Source organism: Nicotiana sylvestris, chromosome 3, assembly GCF_000393655.2.
Source record: "Nicotiana sylvestris chromosome 3, ASM39365v2, whole genome shotgun sequence".
Lineage (NCBI taxonomy): Eukaryota > Viridiplantae > Streptophyta > Magnoliopsida > Solanales > Solanaceae > Nicotiana > Nicotiana sylvestris.
This window is the reverse complement of record NC_091059.1, coordinates 11890403-11914355: the sequence shown is the minus strand read 5'-3', so window position 1 is coordinate 11914355 and position 23953 is coordinate 11890403. Positions and strand designations below refer to the sequence as shown.

Genomic DNA, 23953 nt, shown 5'->3' with positions numbered 1-23953 from the left:
AAAGTGGAAAAAAGAACCCATTATATTTTTAAATGTTATAGGTTTATATATATATATATATATTATAATTTTAATGAATTTTTACATACAAATTTTTACTCTGCGTCGAAAGTTATGGGTTCAGTTGAACCCGTAGTTATTATTGAAAATATATATATAATAACATTTTCCCCGGGATGTGGGCAGTAAAAACGAAAATAATAATAATTTGAAATTACAAAAAAAAAGTAAATTCTTTTGCGGAGGTGGGGGTGGGGGTAACAACTGGGTATTTGCACGCGCTGCATTTTTACCTGGGAGAAAATTTTTTGTGTCCAAGTGGAACAAAAAAATGGGATTGGAAGGCCAAAATGGAATAAAACTGAGTTAAAGTACCAAAATAAAAAAATTGGGCCAAGTTTAATGGTCTGTATATGTATTTGGCATTCTTTTTAATGCACCTTTGCCAAAAGAGTTACTGTGGGAAAAATGTTTTTTTTTTCTAATGAAAGGAGAGACTTTATATAAAACATAGGAGTTTAGTTATTACATAACATAGGGATAGACCATATAGCGATTTTTCTCAATTTGTCTTTATTAAAAACTTGTAAAATAAAGTCTGGAGGTGTTTCCCACTACATAGTGGTATCTCCTTTCGTTGTTGTTTGTAGCTTGGTGCTTCCATACTTTGCTAGAGTGTCAGCTACAAAGTTGCTTTCCCAATATATATGGGTTATTTCTTCCACTCCAACAACATCAAGAAGAAAACTGTAATCTTGAAGAAGATGTGAGTAGCATGGTTGTTCCTCTTTAAATAAGTTACATAATACTTGTGAATCTGTTTGTATTATAGTGGAAAAGAGATTTTTTGTGAAGAAGAGTTCTAATCCTGCTAGTGCCTGTTAACAACATTAATGGAGATGAAATCGGGCAGATTTAATTTAGGGTTTGAGAGTAAGAGAGAATGAGCTTTTGATATTATTCATGAACTGAAAGAATGAAAATATGAGCCGTCTCTTTAGAAATGAGAAGCCCAAACAATATATATACATGACCCGACTTTCCCTCTAACCCAACTCGGTTAATATAATTACAAAGAAGGAAAAATGGGCTTAACCCAATACAAATAATAACAAAACAAAAAATGGGCCTAACAATAATCAGGAGTGGGTGGTATATTTCTAACACCCTCTCCACAAGTTGGAGGGTGACAAAACCTCCAACTTGGAAAGGAAACCATGATGAGAAGAACCACCTAGAGTCTTAGTGAAAATATCAGCCAACTGAGAAGACGAAGAGGTATGCAGCAGATGAATAAGACCTTCAACAAGCTTGGCCCGCACCAAATGGAAGCCAAGTTCAATATGCTTCGTTCGTTCATGAAAAACTGGGTTCTTAGCAATGTGGATAGCATCCTGAGAATCAAAAAATAAAGGAATAGGCGAAGTAGAATGCAAACCCAAATCAGATAACAAACAAGACAGCCAAGCCAGCTCAGCCACAACTTTGCTCATAGCCCTGTATTCAGCTTCAGCAGAAGACATGGAAACAATAGGCTGCTTTTTAGATTTCCAAACCACAAGACCGCCACCCAAAAAACATACAATAACCACTCACAAACCACCTAGTGTCAAAACAGGCAGCCCAATCACTATCACAATAAGATGTGAGAGACAAATCAGAGGAGTTATTGAAGAAAATCCCACAATTAGAGGTACCCTTTAGGTATCTTAACACATAGCTTGCATACAGGGAAGGCAAGGGGATTGTATGAACTGATTAAGATGTTGAACAGCAAAACAAATATCAGGCCGAGTGTGAGTAAGAAAATTCAACTTACCAATAAGAGACTTGTAAACATCAGGCTTGGGTAAGGGATCACCCTCATGAGCTTTAAGTTTGGCAGACAACTCAAGAGGACAAAGGACAGGAAAGACATCTAAGTAGTAAAAATCAACCAATTGATCAAGAATAAACTTCCTCTGATGAAAGAAAACCCCAGAATCTAAATAATAAACCTCAATGCCCAGGACGCAAATGCATGACAGACCATGAGCCATTGGCTTCCAAAGCCTCAATTTCCTGCCTCATAGCCCCTTCCATTCAGGGACAGGGGCAGCTTGGGAGTAAGACTGGGGTTCAAAGATAGAAAGAGCACCAACATCTGATAAGGAAGCAGCAGGCCTAGAACGAGTAGGGAAAGAACAAACATAGTTCTGGAGGTAGCTGGGGGGATTGTGAGGTCTAGAGGACTTCATGACAAGGGGAGGATAAGTGGAGGGAGTATAAGAAGAAGAAGGCAAAGTAGCACAAGAGAGAGAAGAGGAAGAAGGAGAAATATCACTAGGAGGAGGTGAAGGTGAAGGAGAAGATGAGGAAAAAATCTCATCACTTGTCTCACCAGAAGAAGGAAAGGAAGGAGTTGCAGAAGGAAAGACATCAAGAGGAGAGTACTGGGAAGGAAAAATAGTAGAGGGAGTAGAGAAAGGCTGGGGAAAAGGAAATATGGTCTCATGGAAAATAACATCTCTGGACACAAATGAAGATTTGGAAGTAAGATTATACAACTTATAGCCCTTTTTAGCAAAGGGGTAGCCTAAAAAAACACATGGGACAGACCTAGCCCCAAACTTGTCCCTATGGACCTTAGGAACAGTGGCATAACATAGACATCCAAAAGATCTCAGATGGCTATAGTAAGGAGGCTTCCCATAGAGTAGTTCAAAAGAGCTTTTGTGATTGAGAAGTGGTGAAGGGAACCTGTTGATAAGATAAGTGGCAGTGAGAATGAAATCACCTTATAAAGAAGTAGGTAAGCTGGATTGAAAGAGCAAAGCTCTTGCAGTTTCAAGCAAGTGTCTATGTTTCCTTTCTACACCATTTTATTGAGGAGTGTGTGGACAAGAAGTGTGGTGGATGATGCCTTTCTAACAAATAATTTGGAACCAGAAGTAGAGTAGCCTAACTCTAAAGCATTATTACTCATAACAGTTTGAACCTTAAAATCAAAGTGGGTATCTACCATGGCTATGAAAGCCTTAAGGAGGTCAAAAGCATTGCTTTCGGAACCAAGAAGATGGGTCCAGGTAGCCCTAGTATAGTCATCAACTATAGTGAGGAAGTACCTAACACCACCTGATGTGGGGGGAATGGTAAGGACCTCAAGTATAAATATGAATTAGTTGAAATGGGAGGAAGATTGAATGGAACTATCAAGGAAAGGTAACCTAGTTTGTCTGGCCAAGGGACATATAGAACAAAGGAAGGATTGCTTAGGAGAAAGGCAAGAGCTAATATTAGAAATAAGTTTCATCTTAGAAAAAGGTATATGGCCTAGTCTAAAATGCCAAAGAACATCCATTTTATTACTAGTGGAATGAGATGAACTACAAACATGATCAACAGGAAAAACAGAATCAAGTGAACACACATCAATAACAACAAAAGAAACAACAGAATGAGATAAACATGGCATGGATGTTGACTGAGAAATGTCCAGCTTCTATAACCCTTTTGTCCAGTTTACCAAGAACCAATGGATTCTTCAAAGAAGGGCCCTGTAAGACATACAAAGCCTTAGAAAACTAAGAAATGCCATCAAATTGTGCCACTAGCTGATAGACAGAAATAAGGTTATACTGGAAAGTTGAAACATAGAGGACATTGTGAAGAGTGAAATTGGAAAACAAAGTCAAAGATCCAATAAATGTACTCTTAACTTTATATCCATTAGGAAGAGATACAAGACAAGGAATAGTAAAAGGTTGTAGATTAAAGAGAAGAGACTTTTGAGAAGTCATATGATCAGATGCCCTAGAGTCAAGAATCCAAGCTGAACTATCCATTTGTGAAAACAAAGCAGGTTTAAGTAACACACTGTGAGTAGCAATCCTACCAGCAAAATGAGCAGAGGCCATGAGAGAATGAGAAGGATCTGGGCTGACATGAGACTGTTGTAGAAGCAGCATCAGTTGAGAAAATCGCTGCTTGGTTAGCCCTGGCACTCCCGAGTACTGATCAGATGCATTATTTGCAAGTACAATACTAGGACTAGGACTAGAAGAGACTGAGGCAGAGGAGGTCTCAATAACAGCATTGACAGATGCTCTTCGAGGTGCAACATTTTTGGTGAATTTGAAATTGGATGGACAGTCATAGATCTTGTAGCACTTTTCAATGCTATGTCCAGATTATTTGCAAATAAGAGACTTTGATGATTCAAAATTCACCCGAGGTGCATAAGCAAGTTTAGAAGTACCAACATTAAAAGAAGAAGATCCTGAGGTAAATTGAGAGGTAAAGGACACTTGTCTCTGTTTCTCATCACTTAAGGGAATGTTGTATACAATATCAATAGAGGGGAGGGGCTTTAGCATAATGATGTTTCTGCGCACCTGAACATATATATTATTCAACCCCATCAAAAACTGGTAAACACGTTGCTCCTCGTCTACCTTGACACCACCACCACCACAAGTACACTTACTCTCAGAAATAGAAGCTAACTCATCCCAGAGTAGCTTTATTTTGTTGAAATAGGAGGAAATGCCAAGAGCACCTTGAGAAATGTGAGCTAATTCCTTCTTTAGCTCAAAAACTCTAGCCCCAACAGCCTGCCCATACCTAGTCTCTAATTCCATCCAAATATCCTTGGCATATTCAGAATACACGACTGTGCGATGGATTATTTTAGTGACAGAGTTGGAAATCCATGCAACAACTAAGTCATTGCATCTCTACCACTGTCGCATAAGAGGAGATCCCTCAGGAGGTTTCTCAACAGTCCCATGGATGAAATCCATCTTATTTCTAACGGAAAGGGCAACCAACACGGATCGTCGCCAACTCCCATAACAAGTCCCATAAAAGGGCTCAGAGACTAAAAAGCTCCCCAACAAATCAGAAGGGTGAACATATAGAGGATAACAAGGGTGAGTATAATCATCATGATGGAAAGGAAGATGGGTGTGTGTTGGTGTAGTATCACTTGTAGTGTCAAAAATAGATGAAGGCGAAGATGCAACATTTATTGGCATTATAACCAAAAAAAAATATAATGCTAAAAATAGTAATCCTAATGAAGAATCACATGACAGTAGGAGAAAATGAAAGAGAATACCAACTCTTCTCGCAACCGGAGAAGGTACGACCTTGAAATCGAAACAAAATCACCAACAAACCCTAACGCATGCTGTTTGGACCTTGATGCGCAGAGTTGAATCAATAATTAGTGAAGAAGCAGTAGTCATCGTATTGTGCAGAAGAAAAGACCACAATATGGCTCGACCAGTAAAATATCCGTCGATTTTGTCAGTTTCGTCGAAGATCGTGATAGTGATGAATCCGACGAGGGTAACCTCGGAAGGAAGAGAAACACCGGATCTATGAGATTCCGGGCTCTAATACCATGTTAACAGTAGTAATGGAGGTGAAATCGGGCAGATTTAATCTAGGCTTTGAGAGTAAGAGAGAAGGAGCTTTTGATATTATTCATGAACTGAAAGAATGAAAATATGATCCGTCTCTTTACAAATGAGAAGCCCAAACAATATATATACCTGACCCGACTTTCCCTTTAACTCAACTCGGTTAATATAATTACAAAGAAGAAAAAATGGGCTTAGCCCAATACAAATTTTAACAAAATAAAAAATGGGCCTAACACTAACCAGGAGTGGGTGGTATATTTCTAACAGTGCCAGTATTTCATATGAACATTGGAAATAGTTGTGTCATCGAAGTAAACATTTGGAAATACATATAATGTCATAGGTAGGGGGAGCTAGGTTAAGGGAGTTCAATTGAATTCCTTGAATTATACTGCACAAGAGGATAACAATGAATATTTATTCTATGTTAACTCTTTCTTCTTCTATTTTTCACAAAATCGCCCTAGGGATTTCGACTTTTCAATAAAGCTATGGGAACTGATCAACGAGAAAGAGGCCATTTCCTCTCTTTTCTAGCTAGCTCCTCAAGAAAGACGGCTAGAAACTTCCTTTTAATGGGACGAAGGACAAACTTCCTCCTTTTAAATACTTCCATCAACCACTAACTAAACCAATATATATTGTAATCCAACAACCGCCTAACTTTTTTTTTTTGGTTTCCCATTCATGTCCGATGATCACATCGCAGGCCCATTTAATTCAGATTCACACCACGTAAGACTTGTTAAAAAAGTAAATGTGATTAAGGATGGAGGGATCCCATCCATTATACCATAACTTTTGATAGTACCCCTTAAATACTCCCTCTATTTAAGAGAAATGAACCTATTACTATTTGAGGAATCAAACAAGTTATATATATATATATATATATATATATATATATATTTAAGATTCATATCGAAAATTAGTTAATTTGACCCTAGCTCGTACTTCAAGATTGAAACAAATACTAAATAAAATGTGGCAACATAATTCCAGTTTCCTTTACCGGGGGCGCTGCAAGGCAACGACAGTCCTCTTCTGATCCAATGTCCAACATGTGGGGATGTACATATGTAGTTAATATATTACTAAAATTTAGTGATGTATAATTGTCAATTAATAAACTGCTCCTATTATTCTCTGTCTAATAAGGCAATACCATGTTACCTGTCATGGCAAACACAGCTTCTGTCCCTCTCCATATGTTATAAAGGTTGAGATTTGGAAGTATATATCAAGATAATAATTTTAATAAAGTAATGTCTTAAATAGTTGAAACAATTTCCCAGATATGCTAATCTATTATTTAGATATTAAAAGTAATTTAAGTATTTTGGATAACTATTTTCTTTATCGATTCTTCGCATATGCTGTGTTATGTTATCTACATTCTCCAATCACATTTGACACAACGAGAGAAAAAAGTACAATAATAGATGATATCATATTCCATAAAAAAAGATGATATAATATTGAGCTAAAAGAATATGAATAGCTTTTCGGAGATAAATATACTTCTGAGAAATAGTAGTTATTTGTGTTTCCAATTGTTTTTTCTAAAATTAAAATTTCTAGTTTTCAATCAAAAAACAATTCCCAAGCTATTGTTTGATTGCTGGAAATATTTTTACTGATATATGAATAAATAAAAGCTCCTTTAATTTTGTTTTTTCAAATTGACAAATTTGCAATTAAAAAAAAATTGCTGATCCGAGCAGGCATATATCCTTATGTTTATATCATTCCACCTGTAACATTATCGTTTTTGAATTAAGCACAAACGTTTGTAGAACTTAAAAGGTTTAAAATTTACTTTTCTATAAAGCCAAAATATTTTTGTGTCTATCGATAGGAAATTTACTTTTTATTCTTTAATATGAAAGATAACGCCCTCACTACATTTTTCAATCAGTTTACCCTTTGTTTATCTTTCTGTTTAGTTTCGTTCTGTTTTTCGGCTTTCTTGCTGCTACTAATTTGCGTTTGATCACTTCCCGGTAAGATCAGTTTACACTGTATTATTTTTATTATCTCTGTGCTCTTCTCTTTCTATGTGGTAGCTTCTGAATTTCTGTTTTAGCCTCTGCTGGTAGGTGTTTGAGAAAATTATTCAACAAATTAGGCTTTTCAAAATTAGCAAAAAATTACGTTGAACTACTAAAAATTAAAATTTTGGAGGAGAAAAAACGAAGATAAAAAATATGAAGAAAGACTAAAATTGCAGAAGGAAAATGATAAAATAATTTGTAGGAGCCTTTGATTAAGTGATACAGTGCATTTGGACTGATGTTCCGGCTTACCTATAGAGCAAATAAGTTTGCTTTTCAAATTTCCATAATTAGTTAAATTTAACTACTTTATGTTGGTCTATTTCCATCTCCCTGTAATTTGTTTTGCTTCTTCAAGTTTGCCCACAAGTTTAATTGGTACAAATCCTTGACAAGTCTCACTTACCTTAAATCATCCGAAGTTTTGTCCTCTCTTGAATCTTCATACTTTTTCTTCAAGTTGTTCCCGAAAGAAATTTCAGAAGATATGATATTATAGTTGGTGATAATTTAGAAACATACAATAAAGGAAAACGGAGCAAAAGTTTAGCACTAAATGAGATGCATCTGTTGAAACCTTTTAAACTACTTTATATTGGAGAAATTCTTTTACATGGTGATTTCCACTAAAATGGATACCTTCGGAACCTAACATATATAAATTAAATACTGATGCAGCACATTCATAACACACTAATAAAAATGGTATTGGCTGAATAATTAGGGATCATGAAGGAAATTGGATACTGGGCTTCTTAGGTACAGTACTCTCTCAAGCGTCTATTAACACAAAAATACTTGCTCTATTACAGGGACTTATGTTGGCGGTACAACACAATTTAACACCAATTCAAGTGGAAATTGACGCTAAAGAGGTACTTAGCCTACTCCAGAATAATAATATACTACATGCTAATCTACTAAATGATTGCAGGCACCTACTGAGACAACTACATGATCCGTCAGTAAGCCATGCGTACAGAGAGCAGAATAGATTAGCAGATCGACTAGCAAATGCAGGAAGCTTTTTGAATGGAGACTCTACTATGCAGACTTTTGCTGAACACCCACTTTTTGTTAGTAAGATATCGGATGAGGACAAACTTGGTGTATCTATTACACGCTTGCTACCGCATTGTATATATGACTTGCAAGTACAACCTGCAGTGTGTGAAACTAGAAGTTATGTCAGTAGTCACAATATTTTGGGATGTTGTACTAGTAACTTGTTTGCTAAAATTACAAATAATATAATTAATAGTAGTAACGATTTACCTTATGTAGTGCAACCTGAGCACGAAAACCTCTGTACGCATATGTTTGTTTAATAGAATATCTATCTTTATTACAAAAAAAAAGAAGATTGAGTTTTGATTGAATTCCACATGTCGAGTATGACATTATTGCACATGCCCCATGATAGTGATACGTCGTTTCCATTTTGTTAATTGTGTCTCTATATCAACTATAAAAAAATATATGCAATTTATCAATAGCAATGTTTTAAAAGGCGGGGGAGTGATGCTAGGCGTTTTACCTCTGACGAGGCAAGACGTAAGCCCTGAAACATGGGGCGTAAGTCCCACGGATCTTTAAATTTTACTAATTTCAATAATTTGAAGATAATATAAAATAAAAAATAATTATAAAAATTACAAAATTATAGCAAATAATCTATTTAAAATATTTATAAATTATAATTCAACTATGAATAATACGAAAAGTATGACATATATCGTAATATGCAATTTAGCTGCAATGTCGTTACAACTCAAACATTAAAAGTAATGTATTCGATACGAAATCTTATATGTATCTCTTAAGGAGTAACGAATCTTGAAAAAAATTCGATATTATAATTTGATATTTTTTAAAATACTCCTTTTTTGTAATATGCTTTCTATTTGAAAGAAAATTTATATAAAAATATTAAACATCATTTAGTTTTAAGTTTCAACAAGTTAATAAAGTGACACATAATTCACCATACTATACCGTGATAACTAATTATTTGTAAATAGTTACTAGCTAATACTGGGTTATTAAATTAATAAATATTGTATCTCACAAACGTAAAAAAAAATATTTAGGAAAATAATTATAAAAAAAGGTGTGGACTATTATATAATAAAGACATAACAAAAGTGAATAAGTAAATACTTTTAAATGAAAGATTTATTTAAAATTTACTATCATAGCCGTCTTAGTGGATAACGTGTAATTATTTTTATTTTAATCATGACATAAACTACTCTCAAATTAATGATTAACGATTAAGAAAAAAGTAATTTTGAATAATCAACGATTTATTAAGAAAATTTGAGGATTTAAAAGGGGGAAGTGCATGGTTAACCACTAATAACATATGTATTTACTTTTAAGCCACTGTTTAAAATGTCTTTAGTCTTTAGCCACTGCTTTAATAAACTTTAACTGTCCGGACGAAAATACCCTTCTGCTCATATCCTTAACTTTTGAACTTAACTTCAGGACTATATGTCCTTAACTTTTGAACTTGTAACTCTAAGTTCAGGACTTCGGGACTACATGTCCTTAACTTTTGAACTTGAAACTCTAAGTTCAGGACCACATGTCCTTAACTTTTGAACTTAACTTCAAGACTACATATCCTTAACTTTTGAACTTGTAACTGTAAGTTCAGGACCAAGTATCCTTAACTTTTGAGTTTGTTAGTCTAAGTTTAAGACCTATTGTCCTTAACTTTTGAGCTGCTTAGCCTAAGTTTAGGACCTATTGTCCTTAACTTTTGAGCTTGTTAGTCTAAGTCCAGGACCTCAAGACCTATTGTCCTTAACTTTTGAACTTGTAACTGTAAGTTCAGGACCTATTATCCTTAACTTTTGGGCTTCTTAGCCTAAGTTCAGGATCTATTGTCCTTAACTTTTGAGCTTGTTAGTCTAAGTATTGTCCTTAACTTTTGAATTTGTAACTGTAAGTTAAGGACCCATTGTCCTTAACTTTTGAGCTTGTTAGTCGAAGTTCAGGACCAAGTGTCCTTAACTTTTAAACTTGTAATTCTAAGTTCAGGACTAAGTGTCCTTAACTTTTGCACTTGGAACTCGAAGTTCAGGACCAAATGTTTCTATTCTTTGTTTTCCATTTTATTTTTGGTAGGTAGAAGGATTCATTCGTTTGTTTATACAGTGTGTATATATTAAAGGAGTAGTGAATTTCTGCCTGCACTGTGCAGTCCATTAAAAAGATTGTCACTATAGCGAGGACTCTGTCTGGGCTACATTAAAGCAGCTTACCATTTACTTGAAAAAATGGACTTGGTTTATATGAAGCAATTCTTTAGTTAAAGTTAACTTCTTTTTCTCAAATTATTGTCTCTTTGTCTATTCTACTTGTTTTTCTGTACAAGCAATTATTTTTCGATCGGTTGTTTTGATTAAATCTTTTGCTTCGCTTTCTGTTCTTTTTGAGTTTTTTAATTCCTGGTTGTTACATCTCCCATATGATGAAGATAGAAGAATCTAAGGTTTGGTGGAATTGGAACTTTGAACTTATCTTTCTTCCTATCAACCATTCTTCCGAACCTATCACGACATTAGCTACTAAAGAAGAAAATCTTTCCGGCATTGTTCTTCTCCCTAACATGAAAGAGATAGAAGAAAGGGTAACACAGTCTTTTCATATTAATTTTAATAGACTAGTAACTACTATTGCTAAGCATTAAAAATGCTAGATAAAAAGTAAATACTACTTTAAAAAGTGACTACCCCGCACAATTTTTACGATTTAAAAGGTTAGTTACACACAATTGCATAAAGTTTTATTAGGCGAGCCTAGTGCGTTGGACGTTGGGCTTGTCCGGGGCGTAAGTCTCACGGAACTAAGCCTCACACATAAGCCCAAAGACGTTTTACGAGTGCTCCGTCCCGGAATTCTGCCTTTTAAAACAGAGATCGATAGAACAATTCGCTAGTAAATTATTGCATTCGACTCCCTCAGATTCATGTGCCAAAAATATATAATTTTTAATTAATTATTCGATAATATTTATTGATTATTCCAATTCGTGTTGCGTATGATTTTAAGGGGGGAAGCGTTGCATACTAGGAATTTCTCCATTCCAAAGATCCGAATTCAAGACTTCTGAGGAATTTCATCTAACCACCAAAGAAACATTTTTTGGTGTTTTTAAAAGTACAATACTATCTTGTGATCTTAAATATATTATATTATTTTTATAAAAAAATATTATTAAAAATAAAATGAAAATATTACAAGTAAAAATTTACTCGATATATAAAGGTAATGGAGTATTTTTTTGATAAACGAACTAAAAAGGAAATAAAGCGTATCTATATTTATATTGAAAACACGAAGGTCTTTAACGAAATATTATTTGTCTTTTTTACCCTAAAAAATAGTATTTACACTCGATAAAATAACTATTTAATTTATTTTTCTAATATATAGGACTTTAAAATTAAATAGAAAAAAATCTTATTTGAACAATACAGAACTCCATATATATATATATATATATATATATATATATATATATATATATATATATATATGGATAGGATTACAAAATCAAGGAAGATTTGTATTGCTCCCAAACGCACACGCAAGTATACATGGTCGACAAGTAATATAAGATTATAAGTCTAGATATCGTACCCACATGGACTTGTGATTAACTATTCACTAAATTAAACTAAGACAATTATTCTATTCGTTCACTTTTCTAAAGTATGAATATTTAATAAAACTAATCTAGAGTAATCAACTAAGAGATAAAATGAACAAGTTGGCGAAATTAGATACAAATTCAATGAGAGACGATATTCTGGAGCTACGGGTTGGCTGTCACGATCCAAATCCTAACCTGTATTGATGGCACCTATCGATGGTACTAGGCAAGCCGACAATTTCCAAAAATACTTCCAAAATTTAACAGAAAACAAATCAAGAAATTTTAAATAAGCAAAATTTTCATAAACAGGGGTGAAACCCAAACACAGTGCAGAAAATAGCTCCCAATTAGGGGTGGGCATCGGTCGATTCAGTTCGGTTATTAATAATTTGATAAACCGATAACCGAACCGATAAGATATCGGTTATCAGATATCGGTTAATCGGTTATCGATCATTATCGGTTTACCAGATAAGATAGCTCTCTAGAGTTAAGCAAAAAAGAGAAGACAATTTACTGGAGTTAAGCAAAAAAGAGAAGAATTCACATATAGTATACTACCCATTTTTGCGTTCTGTCCCGTGACCACAACTGAAGTAGCAATAATTCTTCAACAATAATTGTCCAAATACATTAATAATAATACAAAGTAGTAGCAATTTCACCTTAAAATTAACAAGTCCAAACATATAGTACAAACAGTTCAAATTCAAGTTAATAAGACAACAACTACACAATTGTAACGACTCGGTCGATGGTTTTATGAATTTCAGCCCTGTTTACCCAATTTCTGCTTCTTTATGTCTTGTTCAGCTGTATTATGTGGTATCAGATTGGCTGGTTCGGGTTCGAAGAGATTTTGGAGAGGTATGAGACACTTAGTCTCTTTTGAGTAAGCTTAAGTTGGAAAAGTCAATTGAATGTTGACTTATATGTAGGAGGTATCGGCTGTGAATTCTGATGGTTTGGATAGCTCCGTTAGGTGATTTTAGGCCCAGGAGCGTGTTCAGAATGTGATTTGGAGGTCCGTGGTTGATTTAGGTGTGAATTGGCGAACTTGGAAATTTGGCATTTTTCGGTCGGTAGTAAAAATATTAATATAGAAGTCGGAATGGAATTCCGAAAATTGGGGTAGATCCGTAGTGTCCTTTGTGACGTGTGTGCAAAATTTCAGGTCATTCAGAGTTGATTTAATAGGTTTCAGCGTCATTTGTGGAATTTGAAAGTTTCTAAGTTCTTAGGCTTGAATCCGAGGTTGATTTGGCATTTTAGTGTTGTTTTGAGTGATTCGAAGGTTTGACTATGTTTGAATGATGTTACGGGATGTGTTGGCATGTTTGGTTGAGGTCCCGAGGGCCTCGGGTGAGTTTTGGGAGGTTATCGGACCAAGTTCGTGGTTTAGAGAATTGCAGATTTTTCCTTCTATTTTGTTGTAGAGGTTTCTTCTTCGCAATCACATGAGGAGGCTCGCGATCGCGTAGAGCTTTTTGGGAGGCAGTGAAGTTTGTTCTTCGCGTTCGCGTAATAAGGGTTGCGATTACGATGGGTGATCAGGTGAAGCATCGCGAATGCGTGGGTTAAGTCGAGTTCGCATAAGGTTAAGAGGACCAAAGTTGGACCACATGTTTGTTCATCGTGAACGCAGTTCGTGGTCCGCGATCGCGTAGGTGTAATGTCATAACCCCGGTTCGTCCTCCGTGAACCATCATGACGGCACCTAGTCTCTACGACTAGCTAAGCCTAAAATGCGGAAGATAAACCAAATTTGCGGAAGAAAATAATTTAAACAGAAATAGAGTAATAAAACAGCGTTTAAAAGTGCCGCTCGACATACACAATATTAACTATTAAAACCAATAATTTTCCCAAAACTCGAAAACCCATGAATCATAAGCTACGAATATAATAAAAATGCTCTAACTCCGGAATGTCTACATCAACAAAAAAAATAGAAGGGCTATCACTACAAGATAGAATGGAAATGGACTTCTCGGTCTGCGGACGCGGCAGATATACCTCAAAGTCTCTGGAGCAGTCGGCTCGCCTCAAAGGTGATAGGACTGAGTCAAAGTACCTGGATCTGCACATGAAAAACATATGCAGAAAGGGCATGAGTACACCACAACGGTACTCAGTAAGTGCCGAGCCTAACCTCGGTCGGGTAGTGACGAGGAAGGTCACGACCCTACTGAAGTTATATAAAATATAAAGTTCAATAGTGTAGAACAGAACAATATAAATAAGTACAGCAGTAAAAGTAACACAGGATATAAAGAACAACAACAACTATTACAGAGGCAAAGTAAACACAGAAAGAAATAAGGCTCAACACCAAAAAATAACAATCAGAGATCTCCCAGGATACCGTCCTGTAGTCCCAAATATATATATCCAATGGATCTCCCGGGATACCGTCCCGTAGTCTAACTCATAGTGCGTGGGGATCTACCGGAATCCCGTTCCGTAGTCCCAAATATAAATACCCAGTACTTGGAGAATCTACTGGGTGCAGTCCCATAGTTCCATATAATTGTGCAGGGGGATCTATCGAAATCCCACATCTATAGTCCCAAATGTAAGCAGACAAGGGGGAGCTACCAGAATCCCACATCTGTAGTCCCAATGTAAATACACAGCAGCAACAGGAAAATATTCAGAAATGTCAACTTTTATATTAAGGCAAACACATAATTCTAGCCTAGCATGCTGCACAGAAATCAGGTAAAGCAGTTAGAGCAAATAAAGCAATTAAATCACTTACACATGCTTTCCTAAGCTAACAACAGGCTTAATAGTGCAAGTAATAAAAACAGGAAAGGAAACATACTAGTAATTACTTAATAAAAATCGGATTTCCAACAATTAGCAGAAGTACACACTCGTCACCTCACGTACAAGACATTTCAATTATCAATAATACAAAATCCTAAGGGGAAGGTCCCCCACACAAGGTTAGGCAAGCCACTTACCTCGAACCGGCTCAAAATCAATCTGAAACCACGCTTTTGCCATGAGTACTCGACTCCAAATGACCCAAATCTATTCAATTCAGTTTCATAGTGTAAATAACACTTCAAGTAACTGATTCTACAAAAAAATTCTAAGCTAATACGCGGAATTAGGTAAAATGACCAAAATGCCCCTCGGGCCCACGTCTCGGAATCAAGTAAAATTTATATTTCTAGAATCCACACACTCTCACGAGTTCAGTCATACCAAAAGTACCAAAATCAGACCTCAAATGGTCTCTCAAATCATCACTCAAAGGTTTCTAATTAGTCAAGCCCTAACCCCCAAATTACCACTGATTTTCCTTAAATTTTCATGTTTATAATGATAAGAATCATCTCAATAACGAGTTTAGGTTCCAAGAATCTTATATCCTCAAAGTTCCTTTGAATTCCCTCTCAAAAACCTCCACTAAAACTCACTTCCCGGATGAAAATGGTGAAAGAATAGCTCAAATTCGCGAAGGCAACTATTTATATGTTCTGCCTAGCAATCCCGCATCTGCGGTCCACCTATCGCATCTGCGATACCGCTTCTGCGGTTCTCACTTAAAACCTCTCCGCCGCACCTGCGACCCAGAATCTGCATCTGCGGTCTCGCAGGTGAGGTACATATGCCACTTCTACGGTTCCTGGCCCCCTTCCTCATCTACCGCTTCTGCGGTTGCATTGCGCATCTGCGGCCTCTCAACCGCATATGCGGTTATGACAATAGTCATAGCTTCAACTACAACTCCAAACTCAAAATCCTTCCGTCAACCATCCGAAATCATCCGGAGGCCCCCGGGATCTCAACCAAAAGCACAAATAAGTCCAATACCCCTGTCCAAACTTATACCAATCCTTAAAACACCTAAAACAACATCAAAACGACGAATCAACCACGAATTCAAGCCTAGAACTCCAAAGCTCTAAAAATACGTTTTCGATCAAAATATCTACCAACCCTTGTCCGAATGACTTGAAACTTTGCACACAGGTCACATTCAAAATTACAGAGCTACTCCAACTTCCGGAATTCCATTCCGACCCTCGGATTAAAATCTCACTATCCAACCGGGAAATTCAAAATTCGACCTTTCGACATTTCAAGCCTAAATTAGCTACGAACTTTCAAAACACAATCCGAACACGCCCCTAAGCCCGAAATCACCCAACGAAGCTAACGGAACCATCGAAATTCCATTTCGAGTTCGTCTTCACACTGTTCTAACTATGGTCAAATTTCCAACACTTAAGCTCTCATTTAGGGACTAAGTGTCCAAAAACTCTCCGAAACTCAAAGCCGAACATCCCGACAAATCAAAATAGCAGAAATAAACACAGGTAAAGAAGTTAATAAGGGATCGGGGCATTAATTTTTAAGATGACCGGCCGGGTCGTGACATCTTCCTATACTTAAACATTCGTTCGTCCTCGAATGAGCATAGAGACATACCTAAAGTAGTGAAAAGATGAGGGTAACGACTGCGCATATCCTGCTCGGTCTCCTAGGTCGCCTCCTCGATCGGCTGACCCCACCACTGAACCTTTACTGATGCAATGTTCTTCGACCTTAGCTTTCTAACCTACCTGTCCAATATTGCCACTGGCTCCTCAACATAAGATAGATCCTTGTCCAACTAGACTGAACTAAAATCCAACACGTGCGACAGATCACCGTGATACCTCCAGAGCATCGACACATGAAATACCAGATGAACTCCTGCCAAGCTGGGAGGTAGGGCAAGCTTATAAGCAACCTCTCCAACATGCCGCAATATCTCAAAAGGACCAATAAACCTCGGACTCAACTTTCCTTTCTTTCCGAATCTCATAACGCCCTTCATAGGCGAAACCCGAAGCAGGACCCGCTTTCCAACCATATAGGAAACATCACGAACCTTCCGGTCCGCTTAACTCTTCTATCAGGACTGGGTTTTACGGAGTCTATCCTAAATCACATTGACCTTCTCCAAAGCATCCTGAACCAAGTCTATGCCCAGCAATCTAGCCTCGCCCGGCTTGAACCAACGCACTGGGGATCTACACCACCTACTATATAAAGCCTCATACGGTGCCATCTGAATGCTGGACTGATAGCCATTGTTGTAGAAAAGTTCTGCCAATGGCAAGAACTGATCCCAAGACCCTCCAAACTCAATCACACACGCACGAAGCATATCCTCAAGAATCTGAATAGTGCGGTTGGACTGTCCGTCCGTTTGAGGGTGAAATGCTGTATTCAACTCTACCCGAGTACCCAACTCATGCTGAACAACCCTCCAGAACCGTGATGTGAACTGAGTACCTCTATCTGAAATGATGGAAACTGGAATACCATGCAGACGGACAATCTCCCGGATATAAATCTCCGCTAGACGCTCCAAAGAATAGGTAGTACACATAGGAATGAAGTGTGGACTTGGTCAGCCGATCCATAATCACCCAAATAATATCGAACTTTCTCAAAGTTCGTGGGAGCCCAACTATAAATTCCATGGTGATCCTCTCCCACTTCCACTCCGGAATCTCTATCTGCTGAAGCAGCCCACCCGATGTCTGGTGCTCATACTTCACCTGTTGACAGTTGAGGCACCGAGCTACCAATCCAACTATATCCTTCTTCATCTGCCTCCACCAATAGTGCTGCCTCAAATCCTGATACATCTTCGCGGCACCCGAATGAATGGAATACCGTAAACTACGGGCCTCCTCCAAAATCAACTCCTGAAGTCCATCAACATTGGGTACACAAATCCGACCATGCATCCTTAATACCCCGTCATCACCAATAGTCACATCTCTGGCATCACCATGCTAAACCTTGTCCTTGAGGACAAGCAAATGAGGGTCATCATACTGACACTCCCTGATACGATCAAATAAGGAAGACAGAGAAGCCACACAAGCTAGAACCCGACTGGGCTCCGAAAGATCCAATCTCACAAACTTGCTGGCTAAGGCCTAAACATCCATCGCCATAGGCCTCTATGATGCTGGTAAATAAGCCAAACTCCTTAAACTCTCTGCCCGGCGACTCAATGCATTGACCACCACATTGGCCTTGCCTGGGTGATATAAAACGATGATATCATAGTCCTTCAGCAACTCTAACTATCTCCTCTGGCGCAAATTTAGATCCTTTTGCTTGAACATGTGCTACAAGCTCCAATGATTAGTATAAATCTCACAAGGCACAAATAATGGTGCTAGATCTTTAGGGCGTGAACAATGGCAGCTAACTCTAGATCGTGGACATGGTATTTCTTCTCATGCACCTTCAACTCTATGGACGCGTAGGCAATAACCCTACCGCCCTGCATCAACACTGCTCCAAGGCCAATCCTTGAGGCATCACAATAGACCGTATAAGACCCCGAACCTGTAGGCAATATCAAAATTGGGGCTGTAGTCAAAGCTTTCTTGAGCTTCTAAAAGTTCGCCTCACACTCTTCCGTCCACTGGAACAGAGCATCCTTCTGGGTCAGTCTGGTCATAGAGGCTATAATCGATGAAAACCCCTCCACAAAACGATGGTAGTAACTTGCCAAGCCGAGAAAACTGCGTATCTCTATAGATGAGGATGCTCTGGGCCAACTCTGCACTACCTCTACTTTCTTCGGATCCACCTAAATACCCTCACTCGATACCACATGGCCTAAGAATGCCACAGAATCCAACCAAAACTCAAATTTTGAGAACTTTGCATATAACTTCTTTTCCCTCAGAGTTTGGAGCACTGTCCTCAGGTGCTGCTCATGATCTTCCTGACTCCGGGTATATACCAGAATGTTATCAATAAAGACAATGATGAACGAGTTAAGATACGGCTGGAACATACTATGCATCAAATGCATAAAGGTTGCTGGGGCATTGGACATCCCAAATGACATAACAAGGAACTCGTAATGACTATACCGAGTCCTGAAAGTAGTCTTTGGGTTATATGGCTCCTGAATCTTCAACTGATGGCAACCTGAGCGCAAATCAATCTTAGAAAACACCTGTGCGCCCTGAAGCTAGTCAAACAGATTATCAATACGAGGCAAAGGATAACAATTCTTCACTGTAACTTTGTTCAACTGGTGATAATCAATGCACATACGCATAGAACCATCTTTCTTCTTCACAAACAAGACAGGATCACCCCAAGTTGATATACTGGGCCTAATAAAACCCTTATCAAGCAATTCTTGTAACTGATCTTTTAATTCCTTCAACTCGGGAGGAGCCATACGATACGGAGGAATAGAAATGGGCTGAGTGCCTAGCAACAGATCAATGCCAAAATCAATATCTCTATCAGGAGGCATGCCTAGAAGATCAGCTGGAAACACATCAGGAAAATCCCGTACTACTAGGACTGAATCAGCTGAAGGGGTATCAACACTGACATCTCTCACATAAGCTAGATACGCGTCACAACCCTTCTCAACCATCCACTGATCCTTAAGGAAAGAAGTAACTTTACTGGGAGTGTGATCTAAAACACCCCTCCACTCAACATGCAATACACCTGGCATAGCCAACGTCACGGTTTTGGCGTGACAATCAAGAATAGCATAATGGGGTGATAACCAGTCCATGCCCAAGATAATATCAAAATCTACCATGTTGAGAAACAATAAATCGGCTTTGATCTCCAAACCACTAAGAGTAACCCAACACGACCGATAAACGCGGTCCACAACAAGAGAATCTCCCACAGGAGTAGAAATATAAACAGGGGAACTCAAGGAATCCCGAGGTACACCCAAATGCGGAGCAAAATAAGAAGACACATAAGAGTAAATGGAGCCTGGATCGAATAGGACCGATGCATCTCTGTGACAAACCAGTATAATACCTGTGATGACAGAATCGGAGGCAACATCCTCGGTACGGGCAGGAATGGCATAGTATCTGGCCTGGACTCCCCCTCTAGGGCAACCTCTACCTCCTCGACCTCCACCTCTAGTTGGCTGAGCAGGTGGGGTAGCAACTGGAGCTGTAACCATAGCTTGAGAACTCTGCGGGGCACGCAGTGGCTGAGAAGTCTGCGGAGGTATACCCCTCCCAAGTATGGGGCAATCCCTCACCATATGGCGTGTGTCACCACACTCAAAAAAAGCTCTAGGAGGACGTGGCGGCTGTGACTGGCTCAGTCCAGGTCTGCTGGACTGACCTCTAAAAGCACCCCGCGCGGGAGGCGTGCTAGAAACTGGAGGTGCATAATAAGGCTCTTGAGGCCTAAGAGGAGCTGGAATACCACTGGCTGTTAGAAGAGATGAATAAACATGGCGACTCATATAACCCCTACCATGACGACATGCAGCTGGGGCACGAGCACCAGAATAATGACCCGACTCTCAAGACCTCTTGGCCTCCCTCTCCTCTCTCTCCCTAGCATGTATACCCTCAATCCTTATAGCAATGCTCACCACCTGCTGATAAGAAATATCCATCTCCAACTCACAAGCCATGCTAGACCTGATGCTAGGAATAAACCCCTCAATAAACTGGCAAACCCTCTCGCGAACAGTAGAAACCAAGGCTAGTTCGTGTCTAGCCAAACTAGTGTAACAGACAGCATACTCTGAGACAGTCATAGCACCCTAGCGCAAATGCTCACACTCTGCGCGCCATGCGTCCCTGAGGCTCTGAGGAACATACTCTCTCAGGAACAGATCTGAAAATTGAGTCCAAGTCAGTGAAGCAGCCTCATCCAGACAGTCTAACTCATAGGTGCGCCACCACTCATAGGCGACTCTTCGAAGTTGGAAAGTAGTGAAGGAAACCCCGCTCGATCCTGATATACCCATGGTACGGAGAATATAGTAACACTCATCTAGAAATCCCATAGCATCATCCGATGCTAGACAACTAAATATAGGAGGCTTGTACTTCTTGAACCTCTCAAGCCTCAGCTGCTCATCCTTGGAAGCCGCTGCCCTGTCCTCGGGCTTATCTCGGACTGCAGGCTGTACAGGAATAATCTTAGGGACCTGCTCAACGTGCACTCGCTGCTCAGGAGTGCGGGCGGAGGGAGTCTGTGCTCCTCCCCCGACCTGAGATTTAGCTGCAGTGAGGGGAAGCAACCCTGCCTGAGCCAAAGTGGTGTACATGCTTATGAACTGTGCCAGATTCTCCTGAAGTGGTGGAGTAGTAGTAGCAGCAGGCATATCAGGTGCCTGGACTCTAGTTGGAACTACTGGCGGTACCTCAGTGGCAGCTCGCACGGGTGCTCTAGCTGCACCACGTGTGCGTCCTCGGCCTCTACACCGGCCCCAGCCTCTGACAACTGCAGTAGGGGGCATAGGTGCCTGATCATCTCGGGTGGCATGTGTCCTTACCATCTTTGAGAGAATAGAAGACAGAAGTTTAGAATTGTGACATCAAATCTTGCACGACAAGGAAATCAAATGAAGTTGAATTTTCCTAACAGTTACATAGCCTTTCGTGGATAAGTATAGACGTCTCCGTACCGATCAGCGAGAGTCTAATAAACCGGCTTGTGATTCATGACTCCTATGAACCTAGAGCTCTAATACCAACTTTTTACGACCTCGGTTTACCCTCCGTGAACCATCGTGATGACACCTAGTCTCTACGACAAGGTAAGCCTATAATGCGGAAGATAAACCAAATTTTCGGAAGAAAACAATTTAAAACAGAAATAGAGCAATAAAACAACGTTTAAAAGTGCCACTCGGCATACACAATATTATCTCTTAAAACCAATACATTTTCCCAAAACCCGAAAACCCATGAATCACAAGCTACGAATATAATAAAAGTGCTCTAACTCCGGAATGTCAACATTAACAGAAGAAAATAGAAGGGCTATCACTACAAAATAGAATGGAAAGGGACTCCTCGGTTTGCAGACGCAGCAGATATACCTCGAAGTCTCTGGAGCAGTCGCCTCGCCTCAAGGGTGATAGGACTGAGTCAAAGTACTTGGATCTGCACATGAAAAACATGCGTAGAAAGGGCATGAGTACACTACAGTGGTACTCAGTAAGTGCCAAGCCTAACCTCGGTCGGGTAGTGATGAGGAAGGTCAGGGCCCTACTGAGGTTAAATAAAATATAAAGTTTGACAGTGTAGAACATAACAGTATAAATAAGGACAGTAGTAAAAGTAACACATGATATATAGGACAACAACAACTATTATAAAGGTAAAGTAAACACAGAAAGAAATACAGCTCAACACCAAAAAATAACAATTGGAGATCTCCCAGGATACCGTCCTGTAGTCCCAAATATACATATCCAATGGATCTCCCGGGATACCGTCCCGTAGTCCAACTCATAGTGCGCGGAGATCTACCGGAATCCCGTTCCGTTTGTCATGCCCCAACCTCGAGAGGCGCAACCGGCGCTCAATCGAGTGAACCCAACCGAGCAAGCCTTATCAAACACTTTCTACCCAACTCAATATGATTAAGGAAACCATGCTCTCGTTCATTTAGACAATAGGAAAGGTTGTGCATTCAACATTGATAGTTTATTTTATATCACAACCTTAAACCGTAGTTAAGTTTCCAAGGTTCCATCCAGTTACAATCTAGAGAAACAAGAGTTTAGATTTATAACAAAGTTCATAGACCCATCCAACACCCATACATAACCCACACAAACGTCTACGGAGCCTCTAAGGATATAAAAACAATTATGACAACACCGGCAACAAGGCCCCCACTATACCTCAAAAGTGGATAACTACAACAAAAGATGTACAACATAACCCCTTGAAGGAGAAAGGGGCTCACCAAGGCTTTGGGAGGAGGGTAATTTGCTACACGCAATTGGCACTATCTGCTATGGAGCCACCTACATTCATTTAAAAATGTAGCGTTAGTACCATGGAATAGTACTAGTATGTATAACTAAACACCATTTTATTAGAAAGAACTATCATACAAGAACAAGGAAATCGCAAGATACAATCAAAAGCTTTTAACCGAACACCACATCATCAAATACAAGAATCATATAATCTTTCGCATAATTTCCATAGCTTTAGTTTGGGGAACTTCATACTATTCATCATCATTCACACTACCACCGCTTTCTAGAATGGAGTCCGATCACGACCCAATCGGCTAGGTTGCCTCATTTAAGACATATACTTCAATCACAATCTTATTCTCCCTTTTCGGAATTCAATATCAGCACAATACCACCATGTGTGCGGCATGACGTTCGATCACGGCCCGATCGGCTAGGCCGCCTTACCGAGGCATTGTTCCTTTCTCATTAATCATCTTGTTTCAATCTTTTATTTCACATATATTAATTCATAGGCACTTAGGGCCACAATTATCATATCATTTATATTTTCAATGTTAACCTTGCAATTTAGGACCACAAGCACATACAAAAGCAATTCAAGTTGTAAGCATAGGTAAGATTTCACATAGTTGACATAACAATCTCAGTTTTAATCTTGACGTGAAGTCTAGGAATTTCAATACATGGTTCATATTCTTCGCACATCTTTAAATATCTAGAATAGTACATTACACACATTAAGGCACACCTTTCATGTATATATATATAATTTCAAAACCAATTCATGTGAAGTAACAATCAATACATCAATCAAGTTTTCAGTCTTACCACATTTGCACATACACCATCGAAGCTCAATTTCTAATAAGAGGGGGTTTAGCCATACATACCTCAACAGAGATTTCTTTAAATTCTTACAAAATTCCGAGACTCTTAGCAACTTCAATCTATTTTATGAAAATTACAAATTGAACCAAGAATTAGAGACATGATTAAGATTCTAGCTCATTTGAGCACATTATCAAGCACTAGGTGTGTAATGTGATTATATGAC

At 38.7% G+C, this 23953-nt stretch overlaps 1 protein-coding gene across 1 annotated transcript; it reads right to left on the bottom strand.

Moving 5' to 3' along the window:
* Positions 1-2066: 2066 nt before the first annotated feature.
* LOC138887044 (uncharacterized) lies at positions 2067-21456 on the bottom strand. The gene is made up of 7 exons (XM_070168756.1): positions 21106-21456; positions 14622-14742; positions 4209-4651; positions 3603-4148; positions 3448-3536; positions 2599-2739; positions 2067-2508 (listed from the first exon to the last, which is right to left on the bottom strand). Exons 1-7 carry the CDS (start codon positions 21454-21456, stop codon positions 2067-2069), a joined length of 2133 nt encoding a protein of 710 aa, XP_070024857.1.
* Positions 21457-23953: the final 2497 nt, after the last annotated feature.

Excerpts from the sequence above, each read along its gene's own strand:
- LOC138887044 (XM_070168756.1), bottom strand. The coding sequence starts at position 21,456 with ATGGTAAGGACACATGCCACCCGAGATGATCAGGCACCTATGCCCCCT. Across the intron at positions 3,537-3,602 it reads TCCAGTATAACCTTATTTCT|GGCCCTTCTTTGAAGAATCC; the intron begins GTCTATCAGCTA and ends TATGTCTTACAG. Across the intron at positions 2,740-3,447 it reads TCAGTCAACATCCATGCCAT|GTTCCCTTCACCACTTCTCA; the intron begins GTTTATCTCATT and ends TCTTATCAACAG.